This window comes from Lepidochelys kempii, chromosome 18 (assembly GCF_965140285.1).
Source record: "Lepidochelys kempii isolate rLepKem1 chromosome 18, rLepKem1.hap1, whole genome shotgun sequence".
NCBI lineage: Eukaryota > Metazoa > Chordata > Testudines > Cheloniidae > Lepidochelys > Lepidochelys kempii.
In genome coordinates this window covers 23,637,928-23,655,609 of record NC_136397.1, presented here as the reverse complement: position 1 = coordinate 23,655,609, position 17,682 = coordinate 23,637,928, and the positions used below count along the sequence as shown (strand labels likewise).

Genomic DNA, 17,682 nt, shown 5'->3' with positions numbered 1-17,682 from the left:
TCCTCTAATTTGTCTAGGTCCCTCTGTATCCTATCCCTACCCTCCATCGTATCTACCACTCCTCCCAGTTTAATGTCATCTGCAAACTTGCTGAGGGTGCAATCCACTCCATCCTCCAGATCATTTATGAAGATATTGAACAAAACCGGCCCAAAGACCAACCCTTGGGGTACTCCACTTGATACCGGCTGCCAACTAGACAGGGAGCCATTGAGCCCGAGAATCTAGCTGTCATGGAGTGTGGGGGAGTCCAGGCCCTGCACCCCTCTTCCTGGGATTCACTGAGACTCTCAGCCAGCCAGTAAAACAGAAGGTTTATTGAACAATAGGAACACAGTCTCAAACAGAGCTTGTGGGTACAACCAGGACCCCTCAGTCAAGTCCTTCTGGGGGAGCAGGGAGCTTAGACCCCAGCCCTGGGGTTCCCTGCGTTCCACCACCCAGCACCAAAACTGAAACTAAACAACACCCCCCCCCCCCCAGCAGGCTCCCTCCTGCAGCCTCTGTCCACATTCCTGGGCAGAGGTGTTACCTCCCCCTCCTGGCTCAGGTGACAGGCTCTCAAGTCTCCCATTGAAACTCCCCTGCCACATTCCCAGGTCAACACTCCCCCCTCCCTGCTGCGTCACACTAGCCAAGTTTCTATCCACCTTATAGTCCATTCATCCACCCCATTTTGGTCAGTACTGACCAATAGGAAGAGTGCCACATGCTGAATTATCATGATTACTTGCTGCTTCACTCTGATGCTCCTTAAAGGTCTCCCACTGAGGTATTAATCCAGTGTGACCCTGTATGACTTGTGAGATCTGACAGGATCACAGTGCAAGGTGTAGGGTTGTAAGTATGTTTGCATAAATGTGCAAATAATGTTGTTTTGTGCTGTAAGAGTGCCACTTATCTGTATGCTGCACTCTTGTTTTGTAAAGTTTGACTATAGAACTTAGTCTGGTGGCTACACACAGTTCAAATACCCAGGAACAGGAATTGAGAGAAAGGTAACACTGTTTCAATAATTACATGTCCCTGTATGCTTACAAACTCTCCAATCTCCAATCATGTGCAGTTTTGGCTATGTCCTTGCAATGCGTTCATTAGGTTTTTGTAATTGAGGTTGCTAATAACTCAGATTAATCCACTCACAATAAATTTATTTTCCAGGCTCCACTGACTGCCACAGACACAGCGATACTCTCCGGTAGCCTCTCCACCCAGAATGGGAATGGAGGTGGATCAATTAACCTTGCTCTTAGACGGGTCACATCCCCCAAGGGATGGGGAGAGGTAGGAGCATTAACTGTGTTGTTTTTTCTTCCCACCAGCCTATTTCTAGCCAGTTGTATGAGTTCTTTATCCCCATTTATGCAGTAAGTTGTAAACCAAAATGAAGAAACTGTGCTGGAGTTTGAGAAATCTTGGTTGACTAGTTATTCAGAGCACTGGATGCTACTTGCCTGAGACCACAGACCGGGTTTTTGTTGCTCACATAAAGCTATAGGGAAAACCAACTTGACTCCAGTCAAGTGTGATATAAATAGCTGCAAGCCCCATGTTGTCAGTTACCGGCTCTCTCTCTATGAGAACAGAAGTTAAGTATTACTGAAGAAAGTGGCTTTGATATGAGGCATCTCTCAGCAGAGGGTGTGGTGGCAGCAGGTTCAGCTGAAGATGGCTGCATTCCTTTCTGATCTTTCAGGGCATCTACGTGGCTTGGTTACATCCACTAGGTCAGTTTGATTAGCAGGGTCTGATTTGTTTAGTCAAGAAAATTGTTTAAACCTGCTTATCAAAGGTGAATGCACTCTCACAGAAAAATGATAAAAGACCAAACCACTATATCACTCTGGGGTGAACACTTTTCGCAAAATGATCACTCCATATCTGTCCTTTCAGTCTTCATCCTCAATGGAAACCTGTATGATACCTTCAAAAGAGGAGTCTGGTAGCTTAAATTCATATTTTGTTGGATACTAAAAATCATGGTCTTAATAAAAAGACACTGGATTTATGGATTCTTACAACAATCTGTAACCCACTAGTCCCCTTTTTTTGTCCTATGACTGTGGGGGTATTGGCCACTTCACCTTAAATGGTCCTTTAGAATATGTCTTTATTACTTACGCTAAACAATCTGTCACAGAAAGGTTGAGGGATTTTAGTTTATTTCATCTTCCAGCTTTACAAATTCCCACCTTGTACAAAATCCAAGACTCCTTCCTGTTGCATGTTCCAAGAGCTATGAGACATCAAGATCCAATACTCAGTGACCTTACTCCTCTTTCCTTTTCAGAAGGTGAGGAAGACAAACTGAGACAAATCCAGTACCTTAAATGTGTTTAAAATTAGGGTAACAGACTCCAGCTTGTGATACTTCACAGTCCTAGAAAATCTGTGATAAGCAGTACACATAGGAATCCAAAAGCAATAGCTATAGTGCTCAGTATGACATAAGGGTCCAGTTGTATAGATGGCATCTTTTCAGTCACATGCAGTTCCTCCTCCCATCTATCTCCATTTCCCTTGGGATTTATTTGGAAAGTGAGTTTGTACTTGACAGAGTTTGTCTCTGGTCACTGAACTCTGAATCTGATGGAAAACAAATGACCTGTAAATAAACATATAATAAACCTACTTAAGAGAACAAGGACTCAAGGAACAAGAACTGATTCTGGAATTTCTTCCTATTGAAAGGTAGCCAGTTTAACAACTGTTTCTGCTGATGAGACTGAACAGTGCCAAATTAACATTGAATTGCAGCCTTGAAAGTCACCCAGACTAGTAAATGAAACAGCGAGAGCATTCTACAGACTGCAATACTGTGCTGTAACAGATGTGCTGACAGGGTTTAACGTGAGACTCCTGAGGACTCCCTCCAGTCACATGTGAGATCTATAAACAATGCAGTGGAACAAAATGCAAATACAAAGAAATAAGCATTGAAGCCAAGGACTTGCATCTTCAGAGGGCAGCAGCCGGTTCTTGGATGGCATCACCTATTTCAGGGAATCCTCCTGCTTCTAGCCCCTCTTCACAAGTTTGGGAATGAGGTCCTTTGGCTGACCACAGAGGTAAAAACAAAGTTGGAATGAAAGCTAGTGACAATAGATAACCCCTTTAAAGAAGGAGCTAGTAGCTGGGGGTTCTGCAATGGAGTGTAACCTCTTGTAGTGAACTCTTCCCTGTACTAGCACTGAGGATGTTGGTGTGTGAGTGGAACTCAGCGGTAGGTCTCCCTTCTCTGAGATGGTGCCTCCATCAGGTTGCTCCCAAACCATCTTCGCTTTCAAAGAGGCTCTTGAGCCGCTTCTGTGTACATTGCAGGGCCTGTGTTCCTGCTTTGAGATCTGGCTTGGAAAGTATGGTTTGATGGTTTTTAACACCGTTTGTTTTCCTCCCTTTTTCTTGTCCCTGCAGCTCCTCTTCTAGCTGGTGGTGGCAATGTTGGCACTGGTTCTTAGTTCCACTCGCTTAGGCGATGTCTACATAGCTCCTGGCAGCAAGTCTCCCAGCCTGGGGTGATTGGCTTGGCTTGCAGGGCTTGCACTAGGGTTCAAAAAATAGCTATGTAGAGAGTGCTTTGAAGCTGTGGCTTAGGCTCTGAGAGGGTGGGCTTCAAAGCACTGTCTACACAACTATTTTTTGAGCCCTAGTGCAAACCCAAGCCTGTCACCCCAGGCTGGGAGGCCTGTCATTCTTATCCAGGGAGTGCCACCTGGCAGAAAACCTAGATTCAAGTAAGCTGGGGGAGTGAATAGCTGTTTCTAAACTGTCACCAGCAGAACACCATTCGTTTAGAGATGCAGCCAGCTTCTTCTCTTGAGTGCCCAGCCAGCCTTCACGAGTCGCTATAGGAAGCACTGTGTTCTCAGGATGTTGAACTGCAAAGTGAGACCTAGATTCATAAGCAGTGTCATGGAGTTTGCTAAAGACTCTCTTAGGAACAAAAGCAAATGTGTCCTGGAATTGGAGTTCCTCAAAACTAAAATGCTAATTCCAAATGCAGGTTTGTGTGGTGGAAGTTAATGGACTGGCAGGTTGGGAGTCTGTGAGGATTTCTGTAACACAAGGCACTGCATGTATGTGCCCAAATGCAAGCTCTACTGTGTTCACAGTATGGAGTAATGTATTAAGCATGGAACTGGGAGACAGGACTTCTGAGCTGCTATCATGGCTCTGCGACTTACTTGCTGTGCAGCCACGGGCAATTCACTTTCCCCCCTTGGTGTATGAGTCCCTGCTTGCACTACTGGAACAATGCCTGCCTAGCTACCTCCTGGTGTGTGTCAGGATTGATTTAGTTTGTACAGCTCTCAGATTGTGAAGCACTAGCTATGAATAATAATGTACACTTACTTCTCCTCCATTTGGGCGCAGGGAGAAGGAAAGCTGGAGGGGCAAAGCTATACCAAGCTCAATGTAACGCTGGCTTGACCAGTTTGGGTGAATCCGTGCATATATATTGTTGTGAGTTTCAATGGCCATTAATTTGGAATGCCACCCATGGCCTCTGGAAGATGCGCAGTGTACATTCGAAGTCACAAACCCTAGGATTGGGTTGGCTGGCTTCAGATGGCTTAAAGTCTACGTTTGTTTATTTAAGATGAAGTGTACATCAGGACACTGGACCATTACCTTTAATGACACAAAAAGTTCCCAGTTTCTTAGTACCTTTCAGTGCAAATTGTGCCCATGTGATCTAGCTTGTAGCAATAACATTTAATGACCCAAAGTGGTTCAAAAGGAAAGACCTAAGAAATATTTAATCCAGGCTACAAGATCACTGTCCTGTCTCTGAAATACCAGCTTCCTCTAGAATCCAAGGATCCATATGTTGTTTTTCAGCATTTTGTCATATACTAATCCTATAATGCAGCATTAGAGACAATGGTGTTGTGACTGGGGTCCCAATGGGGACCAGCTATGATTCCTCAATTAGGGTGAACTGCAAAGAACGGGGCAGACAATCCCCATAAAGCTGGTGGATATTCCAATACTTAGATTTACCAAGCTAGCATAAAACAGCTTCTTTATTACCTTACTGGTTACTCAGAAGTCTAAACAACACAGTTCCCTTAAAGACAGGTTTCAGAGTAGCAGCCGTGTTAGTCTGTATTCACAAAAAGAAAAGGAGTACTTGTGGCACCTTAGAGACTAACAAATTTATTTGAGCATAAGCTCCTGAATGCATCCGATGAAGTGAGCTGTAGCTCACAAAAGCTTATGCTCAAATAAATTTGTTAGTTCCCTTAAAGTGATCCAGCCTCAAGTTTCCATCCAGATACCTAAATCAAATATTCCTGAATATCTTATTTCATCATATAAAAGAAAAGGTTCAAACAAGACAGAGAGTATGGTTAAAAGATCAATACGTACAGACGTGAGTTCAGTTCATTGAGGTTTAGATTCATAGCAGAGATGGTGAGCTTTGTTGTTGCTAAGAGTTCCTTTAGAATTCAGTTCAGAGGTTATACTCCAGTGTTCAAATATCATATTCAGGGTGTACCAGCATAACTGGGACCTCAATCTTGCGACTCAAACTTCCCCTGATGAAGCTTAAGCAGTTCTGAGACAACAGAATCAGGATCCAATGATCTTTTATACAATTTCATGTCCTCTTTGACAAGTTGGGAGTTCCTCCGGGAACAAAAGGTAATTAGGATGACTTTTGAAGGAGGTCCATCGCTGGTACTTAGCTAAAGAATTAACATAAGGCAATTTGCTTGTTCTTCCACCATTCACAGTACATTTCAAAGAAAGATGAATACTGAGATATCCCAAGTTTACAATTAATTTAAATGCTAGGATGTTCTTTTGATCTCTGAACTATACATACAGCATAGACAGGGACTGTTGATTACATTGTCGACCCTATTCACACATATGTAAATACACAAACATTATCCCTCCACGTGTCTTTTGAGGGTTATTTATTTTGCAGGATGTTTAACCCTTCTGGTCATGCGTCACAGGTGCTAAGAACTGTAAGGAGGTGTCTCTCTGAGAACCTCCAGATCAGACAGTGGCATGGGGGTAGGAATAGGATGTGGAGTCTTCCAGCTCTCTATCACCCATTCCAATCTGACCTGGGTTGTAGTGATCACCATCTACCTGCTGTTCAGTGGACTCAATGAGTTGGAGGTCTCAGTTACAGGAATATGAAAATTCCTTCCTTGCATATTTTCAAGATATGAAAATATCTTGAACCTGTAAACATCAAAATTTAAAAACGGAAGGAGGCCTCTCAAGGCCAAACGATTGCTTGTTCTCGTGTTGTTTCTGTAGTGATTGGAGCAGGCAGTGTTCTGATTATAATACTCTGACTGTATAATTGGCAGGGTTTTTTTGCTATCGTCATTGAGAGTATACAAATTGAGACCTTTTGTGTTCCTGAGCATAACACTAATAGAAAAGACAGATTGCTAAAGTGAACAGACATGAATGATTTGTGCTATGTTGAGGTATTTAATGTGCCTATAGCGTAAGGCAATGTTAAATAGAATAGACAGTACTGTGCAACTACTGGGAAAGATGTTCCCTTCTAACTGTTTTGTCTCTTATATTTAAACAGTTAGAGTTTGGAGCTGGAGACCTTCAGGGACCTCTGTTTGGTCTGAAGATATTTCGTAATCTTACACCAAGATGGTAAATATAAGAAACAGCTACTACTCTATAGCCCTGTTCATGAATGTTCCAGACTGAAATGCCCTTTCATATTCACTTTGGATTTGTTTATTACATAGAACATGGCAGTCCAATTTAAACCTTACAGAGGACTTTCATATGAGAGAAAATGCTTAGATTTTATTTTATTTTGTTGTTGGTACCATGCATTTTAACTGTACTCTGCAGGTTTTAGCAAGGATTGCGTCCTTTCCCATCTTTGGTCTATATTTGCTCTTGTAAGGAGGTCACACTGCCGGTTTTATGTCCTCACAGTCAATTCTATGACAGTTTGTGATCTCCTAAACACAAGAGTCTGACTTTGGTCCAGAGTCAAGTGTTTGAAGAAACCAGACTGGGAGGAAACTCCTAGACAGTGTTATCTTTAGTCATAGCGGGGGAAAAAAAACCCACACACACACACACGAACCAGAGGGAGCAGCTGGTTGCTCTATGTCAAAACTTCTTTTTCTCCACTTCACCATCCAAGCTCTTAATTTCCTTGAGTGCAGTATTTCTGTTACAGTTAATTTCATGGCAAAAAACAGGAGTTGATCCCGGTTTTAATGGAGGGAGCGAACGGATGCTTTTTCACAACTTTTATTATTCTTTTATGACAGTGGTTATTGCTTTAGGGATTGAGTACTGTGGAGATGGTTGCTGTTCAGTTCTTCTATTTCATCCGGCGTGTGAAGCTTTGCGTACCCAGCTTCAGCTTTATTGAGATGTTGTAACCAGAAGGAGGCACATTTTTCACTTTTTGAAACAACTTTCAAAGGCAACTTCTTCATTTCTTCTTTTGAGTGATCAGCAGGATTGTGTAGCTCAGTAGAAAACAGCCACTTCTCAGGCAGGATTTGTAAGGGAGCAGTCAGTTCTGAGAGCATAATTTTAAAAGTTTGAATTAAATTCCTCGTTTCCTTTTGTTTAAAGAGAACAACCCAGAAATAAATGAGAGCATGACAAAGCATGTGTCTGTGACTGTCTCACATCTGATCCACTGTGTTCAGTGTTGTCACCAGTAGGAGTGTTTGGAGGCAGCAGTTTGCTTATTTTCAAAGTGAACCCAAAGCCTGTGACTCAGTTCCCCTTTTCCACCTGGGAGAAGGGGTAGTAGCTCAATTTGGGATACTTGAGAGAACTAGGGAAGGGTGGTTTGTTTTTTTTCCGTTTGGAGGGTAAAGGAAGCAGGCTGGTATTGGCATGTACAAGTGACACAGGCTCCCAAGAAGGGAACAAGGCTAGTGTAACTAAGCCTCCTCTTAATTATCTGAAAGGGGAGGAAGGGGGAAAGTAGAACTGCTAGACACCTGGGTTTTTCAGAGGATGAACTTGAAGGTCAGATAGGTTAGGAAATAGAGGCTGCTTTGTGGGATATCATTAAGCTGTAAATTACAGGAATGGCTTTCTATGAAGTGGGGAGAAGAGGGAGCAAAGCTCAGGAGATCTCTTTGTCACAAGCCTTATGATGCTGTGCAGAAATAATGCTCAGTGACATTCTCCAGACTCCTGGCCTCTGCATCCAGGGCTCTTCTGGGACTCACATGTGCAGGAGAGGTTCTGACATTAAGAAAGGAGATTAGAGAAGTAATGCACGGTTTGCCCTTTGCCAGGTGGTGATTTGCAAATGACCAGAACCATCCTTTTGTGCAGAAAAGTACAAGCTAGATGCTGACTGCATTTTTGCATTAGAGCCTCTTTCTCATTGGTGACAGTGCTGTCTCCTTCCCTTTGAGCCCTTCTGGTTTTCAGACATCCCATTCTCAGAGCCCAGATTGTGACGTGGGCCCCTCGAGAGCGTACTGCTGCTGCCTCTCACCCTGGTGGTGGGGAGCTGCTGGGCAGCAATAGGAGGCCTCCATAGCAGGTGGTGGTGCTGTTTCCACAGAACTGAGTCCATACTTGTTGCGCAGTAAGCATGAGGCAAGCCTCCTTGCCAGTGTTTGCACTCCTGTTGGGCTGGCCCTAATGTTATCACATGATTGACTGAATTGGGGGCTTACAGTGCTGCCAGTGTCTAATGTATGAACTGATTGCAGCTGATATTGGAGCTGAAGGATAGCGAGTGTCTCTTGAGAGTCCTGCATGCCAAAGCTCCTGGGTGACAGGAGAGTCTCTGTTCTTTTTAGAGAGTCTGTTCTTGCTGCTGCTGATGCTCTCCTTATTTCTTGCAGCTTCATCACCACAAACTGTGCTCTTCAGTTTTCGTCCCGTGGAATCCGACCAGGCCTCACGACTGTCCTGGCACGGAACCTAGATAAGAACACAATGGGCTATTTACAGTGGCGATGGGGCATCCAGTCAGCCATGAATACGAGTATTGTCCGGGATACCAAAACCAGTCATTTCACAGTGGCCTTGCAGGTAAGACTTGGAGGGTTGTTCGTAATGGAGAGCAAGCTCCTTCTTGATATTTGAGCTGCCTCTTATAGTGCCCATTGGAAGGTAGCTTGCCCCTTTTCCATTATAACCTCTGTCAGTAATTTATGTAATTAGCACCTGTCTGAATTTAGTTAGTGTGATGGGTTTGTGGATTAGCCCTTCACTTTGCAGCCCCCTGCCCAGAACAGATGGCTAGTATTGTGGTAGTGAGCTGGAGGACACAGCTCATAATGTTCATGTGCTGGAGATATGGAGAGCAATGTGTCAGGCTTCAGTTCCTTGGGCTGGGAGACTGTTTCATTTCTTGGAGCATAGTTTGTGCTACTTTACTCAGTCCCTTCAGCTGGCTTATGGACATAGCAGTGTTGCCACTGATTTCCATGAAGTTAGTGTTCCTTCCTCCTCCTGGGGGGGCGAGAGAGAAGCAGGAGCAAAAGAGCTTAAAGGGAAGTTCTCAGGTTGGTGCACCCTAAAATTTGTGTCTCTGCTCAAAACAATTTTTCCAACTCCCTTTTTGCAGAATGCATTGAAAAGCAGCTGTTTGCTCTGAATTCCAGCAGCAGATTCTGCCGCTGCACTCTTACTCCTGAATGACACGTTGACAGTCTATGTGATTTCTGCTCAGCAGAACACGTAACCTTCCCCTCAGCATTCCAATGTTTCCAGGAGACACTTGAGAACAGCCTTGATTCTGCCTCTTCTGTGGAAAGCGACACTAATCTTCCTGCCATATGGAGATACTTGCCATTCCTGAATGTACCCGCAAAGTGCTCTGAGCACTGCAATGAGTGCATCCACCCACCCTGTCTGCATGCGTGCGCTTTCCCAGAGTCTTGGCATGAACACTCAACCTGCTGCTCTGATGTGATCACACTAATATAAAGACTTACGGGTCTGGGTGGGGAGCAGGGTGTTTCATAATGGCCCCATTTGTCTGGGATCATATGGCAGGTATCAGTTTTGCTAACTAGTGGTGCCTGGAAATTTCCCAGGAACAGCAATGAAATGAGATCTTAAACCAGCTGACAGTGTCCCTTCAAGGCAGCACTTCTCCAACTGTTGTTCTGCAGATCACTTTGTAAGAGTCCCTCTCTTGTTCCAAAGCCCCGCTCAGCTTCGTTCTCAGTCCCAAGTAAAGGCTTCACAGGGCACAGTCTAAAATTCAGTGAGTGACACTGTGAGCACAGGTGGAGGGTTGTGACATGCAGGTGGTAGCTATTGGGGTGATGTCTACCCTGCAGAAGGGACTGGAAAGGACATCAGTGGAGTACTCAGCTGTGGCTGATACAGCTTGTCCATGAACTTATGCCTCTCTGGTGTTTCAGCTCGGAATCCCCCACTCCTTCATGATGATCAGTTACCAGCATAAGTTTCAGGATGAGGATCAAACCCGAGTTAAAGGTTCCCTCAAGTGAGTATAAGTGGGAATGTTCCTGTGGGGCTTGCATCAGAGCATCTGGCAAGGAAACCCAGTTACTGCTGCTGTACCTCTGTGTAGTTTGTGCTCTGATGCCTGTGTATTTCTTGGTGGAAGAGCTGCTTCCCTTGATTTTTAATTCTCTCTGTTAATGTGACTAAATGAAGGGTCACAGTCTTGGGGCTAAGATGAGTCTTTGTCCTCTTCAGCTGGGGAGATTGTACCTGTATTATTTTGATATCTGTGTATCATCACCAACAAAGCCTTGCCAGTTTGTTACTGTACTAACTGAAAAGGGCCTCCTCCATTTAGGTCCTGTATTTACATAGTTAATCACTCACTAACGAACAGCCCCTAAACACGTCTTTTTCTTGTTCCATATTGTTTCCTGTTTTAATTTGCTGCTATTTCTTCAACGAGTCTGCCTGTGGCAGCTCCACTTCAGGATGGGCATGCTCCTGTGTGCTCCTCGTGGAAGACTGTCACCAGCAGAGTTTGCGCCTGCACCCTAGGTATCCTGGTGCTCCAATGTAAGGGCATAGTGTGGGGGTATGGCCCTGCTGGCACTTCAGTTCTCTCTCAACTACCTGCAGCTTGAGACAGAGCATTGCTGTGTTGGCTATAGTTGGCAACATGGCATGCTGCATGTCTTTTACTTTTTCTTCTTAGTGATTTTCTTTATATATTTTCCCGTTGTTTAGCACACTTTAGCATCCCCCTGTTTCATTTGCCCGATCTGCGTATTTTTTTTCTTCTTGGGCCACAATCCATGGCCTCGAGTAATGGGTTATGTTCAAGACCCCTGGCTTCAAACCCTGCCAGACCTGCCATAGGTCTCTTCCCTGCAGTGACAGACATTCAGGTGCGTCAACTGCCTGGGAAAAACTCACATCCCATCGAAATGTAAGATCTACTCAGGATTTAAAAGCAAGTCTAAAATACTGAAGGAGAACAGACTAAAACTCGTGTTGATGGAGTGTTTTCCGAGACCTGGAAGGTCTGAGTCACGCCCAATACGTCAGATTTGGTTGCGCAGAGAGCTCTGGCCACCATCACTGCTGTGGCAGGAAGCAAAGACTCTGGGGCCCCTTTAGAACCATTCTGACCCTAAAAAAGGAGATATCCCATTCTGGAGAATGGTTTAAGAGAAGAGAAAAGTCACCTCTGGGTCCAGGCCTCAGGAGACCTCACATCCCAACACAGGTACTGCCGAGGCTCTTTCTCGACACTCAAACCCCTTCTCCCCGCCCCCAACCAAGATCCTGGCACTGGCTAAAAAGACAACACTGCGTACTGAGAAACTGTGAGGTAAACAACCTCAAGTGGCATCGGCATTGGCACTGGACTCGGTGCCTTTGAAACACAAGGACTCTAAGGACAAGCTGAAATCATGGTTGGTACCTGCCAGCCAGCCAGCCAAGAAGGGTGCATGGATTGCTCTTACCACCTGACTTGTGGGGGCCCCTGTCCAGAGTCCCTGGTACCATACTGGCTTCTGTTCCATGAGGACTGGGAGGCATCTGAGTCACCATTGCTGAGGGGTCCCCAGAGAGACGCTCTGCCAGTGCTGACTTACCTCCCGGAATCTACTTAACCTCTGGTCCTGCCATTGACATTGGTGACTCGTCCTCCAGTACCATCATGGTCACCAGCCACACACAAACTCTGAGGCTACTGAGAAGGATTTCCAGCCAGTACTGAGACATCCTCTGGTATCATCTAACCAGCCAAACAAGTCTTGGTCTCCAGTATTGATGCCATTATTGGGCCTCTCTGGCCTCCAGCACTGGCACCGGTGGATACGGCGATGACACCTCATCTGATTCCAAGGTGTCCATACAAGGCTCCTCTACTTTCCTGTTCCAGACTCCCTCCCTTGAGGTGCACCCCGAGGAATAAGTTCCAACCGGAGAGATACCTGGCAACCCTGGGATTCTGCCCCCTCCCTTACACTGCACCACAGTGGGGTTATTGGAATCTGTGGGCCCCTGATGGTGACCAGGTATACTGGGTCCCATATTGTAAGAGGGCATGTGAGGATCAACAACCGCCACCCTGGTTCTTGCTCCACAGGAGGATCTCTCAGAGGACCAAGAGCCAGAAGAGAAAGAAGAGAGATTACCTTCCCACAAATTTTCCTTCTCACCAGATGACACTACTGTGCCTCCTTGCCATTTTATGCTGAATATTTATGATTTCAAGGCCTTTCAAGATCTTCTGAAATGGATACCTTCCAAGAGACTTTACAAATTCCACTGGAGGAGATGAAGGATCCCCAGAATTCCCTGTTGGACATCCTCCATTTGTCTGCTTAGGGCAAAATCACCTTGCCCATCAATTTAATTGATGCATAGATTCAAAGGCCAGAAGGGAGGGACCACTGTGATCATTTAGTCTGACCTGTATAATGCAGACCATAGAACTTCCCCCAAATTATTTGTAAAGCAGATTTTTTAGAAAAACATCCAATTTTGATTTTAAAATGGTCAGTGATGGAGAATCCACCACGACCCTTGGTAAATTGTTCCAATGGTTAAATTGCTTTCGCTGTCAAAAATGTACACCTTATTTAAGTCTGAATTTGCCTAGCTTCAGCTTCCAGCCATTGGATTGTGTTAGACATTTCTCTGTTAGACTGAAGAGTCCATTATTAAATATTTGTTCCCTATGTAGATGCTTATAGACTGTAATTAAGTCACCATTTAACTTTTTCTTTGTTGGACTCAAAGAACTCAGTCTAGATAGTTTATCGCTACACTGCATGTTTCTTATCCTTAATCACTCTTGTGGCTCTTCTCTGAACCTGCTCCAATTTAACATCCAATTTAACACATGGAATTGTGGGCCCCAGAACTGGACACAGTTTTCCAGTAGTTGCATCAGTGCCAAAAGCAGAGTAAAATAATCTCTCTCTTCCTACACAAGATTCCTGTTTCTATATCCCAGGATCAAATTAGCTCTTTTGGCCACTGCAACACATTGGGACCTCATGTCCAGCTAATTGTCCACCACGACTCCTTCAGTCTGTAAATAGGGCCTACATTCTTTGTTCCTAAATGTACATATTTATATTTAGATGTATTAAAACACATTGTTTGCTTGCACCTAGTTTACCAAGCGATCCAGATTGCTCTGAGTCAGTGACCTGTCCTCTTCACTATTTACCACTCCCCCAATTTTTGTGCCATCTGCAAACTTTATCAGTGATGGTTTTATATTTTCTTTCAGGTCATTGATAAAAATGTTAAATAGCACAGGACAAGAACCAATCCCTGCGGGATCCCACTGGAAACACACTAACTTGATGATGATTCCCCATTTACAGTTATATTTTGAGACCTATAAGTTAGCCAGTTTTTAATCCATTTAATGTGTGCCATGTTAATTTTATATTATACTAGCTTTTTGATCAACATGTGAGATACCAAATCAATGTCTGTTTGCTGGCCGCAGCCTTTATGGCTCAGCAAATTCCAGCTACCATGCTACCTAAGTGTAAACAGACTGACAAAAATATTATATACCACCCAGAGGCTTGGAGTATATTTTTTTTCTTCCACCCTACACCCAGCTCCCTTGTTGTCAAGGCTGTTAATGAATGCATTTGTCAGGTGGGTATTCAGTGACTCCCCAGCTAAGTCACACACAGTCTGTGTGTGAAACCAACAAATCCCTTCTGGGGTACACAGTCCAAAAATGGCCTCAATTTCCTGCAGCCCTCCCTGGGCTCAGCCTTTAATAGTCCAACAGGGCCCATCGTCGTACCCTCTCCGTTGGCGTCAACCTGCAGCCCTCCCAAGTCTTAGGCCCCTAATTAGTCCAACTGCAGCCTATCGCAGTACCCCCTCTGTTGGTGCATCTTCCTGTAGCCCTCCTGGACTCAGTCTTTAACCAGCCCAAGAGGGCCCATCACAGTACCCTTGCGTGGTCTGGCTAGGTTGCAAAATTCCTTATCTGGAATTGAGCAGCACCCCAAGGGCTTCTTCCCTGGGGAATCTTTGCCTCTATTTGAGTCCTCAGTGACCCCCAGCCTTCCTGCTAAGCCACCCCTCTTGGACTCAGTTCTCTGACCACAGCTCCCCGCTGAGTCAGTCCCAGTGTGGCCCCCTTCCCTGGGGTGCCAGAGTTCTAATTCCTTTCCTTAGGGCATAGCCACTTCCTCCAGTGGCTGGGGGGGTGCAGTCCCACCTACTGCTCCTTGTCCCGACCCAAGGACCCTTTAAGTATAGCAGCCTTGTGCTGCGTCCCTTTACTAATTACTAAAGTTAAGATTTTGTCACAGTTATTTTTAGTAAAAGTCAGGGATAGGTCACGGGCAATAGATAAAAATTCACAGAAGCCTGTGACCTCTGACCCTGACTTTTACTAAAAATAACTGTGACAAAATGGGGCTGATAGGGAATGAGAGTCGGAGTCCTGCTGCGGGAGGGGAGAGGAGGGGTCCAGCTCCCATGGCACCTGGGAGCTCCAGGACTGGCGGCCTGTAGTGGTGAGGGTGGCAGTTTGGTGGAAAGATCCAAAAGAGGTATGTGTGGGAGTTCCATTGTCACAGCCTTCTCCCACAAGGATCATCACCACAGTGCTTCCCTGTTGGGCTGGGGTGCACACTTCCAGGACTTCACAGCTCAGGACAAATGGACCAGCTGAGGAAATCCTTGTTACACTTGCCAGCCCTTCCTTACCCACATCTGGGGGAACCCAGTCATAATAATGCTGGCCAACAGAGCAGCTATGCATTCTATCATTTGGTAAGGAGGAGAAAGATCCTTTTGTTCGGAGTCAGAAAAACTGTGCAACTGGTGCATATCACACCACATAAAGATCTCAGTGGAAAACTTACTATAAGGAAAACCTACCTACAGAAGTGGAAATGTTTCCACTGATCTATACCTCCTCTTGAGTCTCATGTGATGCACATTCTCAATTATCTGCCAAATTTAAAAATCATGGAATTATTGCTGAGCTCGGTTAAGGTTCACCTTGCTGCCATCACAGCTTTTCACCCCCCTATTGAGTTTTCAGTTCTTCAGACACCTGATTGTGATGATGTTTATTAAGTGCCTGTTCAACATTTTTCCTCCTGTCAAAAAACCCACTCCACCATGGGATCTCAGTTTAGTCTTCAATGTGCAGAAGAAATCTCAGTTTGAACCTATGGGGAGCTGATCCCTCCTTCCTTTGTCCCTCAGCCAGGAAGGGTGTTGGGGAGATAGGAGCTCTGATGGTTGACCCACTGTATACGGTGTTCTGTCGTAACAAGGTGACACTACATCCACACCCTCGCTTTCTATCTAAAGTTTCTTCCCCCACTGGTGTTTCACCCCAAGCCTCACTCTTCAAGAGAAGAAATGAGCCACCATACATTGAATGTTAGAAGAGCTCACCTTTTACCGCGACAGAACTGACCCCCTTAGGGCTTCCCCAAGGCTTTTCAGCTCTGTCGTGGAATGAATAAAAGGACATCCATTCTCCACCCAAAGACTGTTGTAGGATGCTTCTTAAGCTGTTACGAAGCCTCGGTGGTTTGTCCCCCTCTTAAAAGGATAGTTTATTCCACTAGGGCTCAATCTCAGAGTGGCCCTACAGAAAAACATCCTGACTCAGATATCTGCAGGGCAGCCACCTGATCTTTGGTACATGTTTTTCCAGCACTATGCTCCTGTGCTTGCTTAAAGAGCTGATGTGGCTTTTGGTGACCCTGTTCTATGATCCATACTAAATCAGCCTCCTCAGCACGCTCCTCCCACACTCAGGATCTCCTGAAGTGAGACCCCTTAGGGACACTACTCAAAGAAGAGTGGGAGGTGACTGACTTGGTATGGTAACTGGAGTTCCTCAAGATGTGTCCCTCTGGGTGCTCCACTACCCCTGCCCCTTCCCATCTGCCTTGCAATCTTGCTAGACTTCCGTGGTTGAGAAGGAATTGGAGTGGAGGCAGTTCTTCCATCCCCTCTGTCCACCCATACACCCTTGCACCGGAGCACAAGGATATCTAGGGCGCAGACATGGACCCGTGTACTCTGCTGACGAAAATCTCTGATCACGCACATCTTGAAGAACTCTAGTTACTGCACAAGGTTGGTAACCTCTCCTTTGTGATACATGGTGAACTACAATAAACAGAATTGGATATTAAAAGTGAAACTGGAGACACTGCTCTTGTCTTATTGTTTTCTGGTTTTGTCATTCTAGGGCAGGTTTCTTTGGGACCATAGTGGAATATGGAGCAGAGAGGAAGATTTCCAGACACAGTATTTTGGGAGCCACTGTCAGTGTTGGTGTTCCACAGGGAGTGTCTCTGAAAATCAAGTCAGTTCAAGATTATAACTGTGATGTTGGTGGCTATGACTGTAACACACATTCATGTGTCTGATGCATTCAATTGGGGCACCCAAGCTAAGGTATTTTAGGCATACTGGCAACAGGAACCCAAAGACTGTGATGCATGTACATGCCATAATATGGAGCAGGTTGCAGCTGCTCTCACTTTTAATAGAGGGATGTGGCCCTCTAAGCCTACTTCTGTTGGAGGCTGAGCATTTCATCTGGCATTAGTGTGTAAGTATGTTAAAAATATCTGAGGGTGCATTCTAAAAATCAAGCTTAGCAAATTACTGTAAGTGGATAGATACTGAGGTGTTTTTTAAAATATCTTCAATTGCATTCCAGTTACCACAACTTTACACACAGGCAAAAATTCAGACCAACCTAGATTGTTAGAGTTAAGAATATATCAGTTTTCCCTAGGAGTTAACATGTTGCAGCTTTCAAAGAGGTACTAACAGAACACTGTGTTGATAGACTCTCATGCAAATTTTGATTTTGCCAGCAGAGGGCGTGACAACACTGCAGAACCTATCCAAAAACACTTAAGATCACAATCATAGAATATCAGGGTTGGAAGGGACCTCAGGAGGTCATCTAGCCCCACTCCCTGCTCAAAGCAGGACCAATCCCCAACTAAATCATCCCAGCCAGAGCTTTGTCAAGCCTGACCTTAAAAACCTTAAAGGAAGGAGATTCCCCTGGTGATAAAACTTCAGATCATGACAAACTTGCTCAAATAAATTTGACCATAAGCATCTGATGAACATTAATATTCTCCTTCCTGCAAGGCATGTGCATGAATATGATCCTTCTTTTGAGAGCATTCCTCTGTTCCTATGTAACCTTGAACGTTGGTTATCTCATGATGTGTACAGGGACCAGTAACGTTCCTGGCC

General features: G+C 44.9%; 2 protein-coding genes across 6 annotated transcripts in view; one reads left to right on the top strand and one right to left on the bottom strand.

The window, feature by feature from the left end:
* Nucleotides 1–17,682, bottom strand: part of THAP3 (THAP domain containing 3) — a 50,331-nt gene that overhangs the window by 20,340 nt on the left and 12,309 nt on the right. Inside the window, exon 6 of one of the 3 annotated variants that reach the window (XR_012155573.2) lies at nt 5,374–5,693. The exons of 1 other annotated variant lie outside the window; for it this stretch is intronic. Coding sequence is in view for 1 of the 2 variants with exons in the window: in XM_073316965.2 (XP_073173066.1) it covers nt 5,596–5,693 (98 nt within the window). In the remaining variant the exon portion in view is untranslated. Of the gene's footprint in view, nt 1–3,650; nt 5,694–17,682 lie in introns of those variants that run through there. One more of the 3 variants, XM_073316965.2, reaches the window with a different exon arrangement.
* DNAJC11 (DnaJ heat shock protein family (Hsp40) member C11) overlaps nt 1–17,682 on the top strand; it is a 78,082-nt gene that overhangs the window by 53,332 nt on the left and 7,068 nt on the right. For all 3 annotated transcript variants that reach the window (XM_073316958.2, XM_073316960.2, XM_073316959.2), the window contains 5 exons: nt 1,162–1,284; nt 6,569–6,642; nt 8,835–9,024; nt 10,368–10,453; nt 16,652–16,768. In XM_073316958.2, the coding sequence (XP_073173059.1) occupies nt 1,162–1,284; nt 6,569–6,642; nt 8,835–9,024; nt 10,368–10,453; nt 16,652–16,768 (590 nt within the window). The remainder of the gene's footprint in view (nt 1–1,161; nt 1,285–6,568; nt 6,643–8,834; nt 9,025–10,367; nt 10,454–16,651; nt 16,769–17,682) is intronic.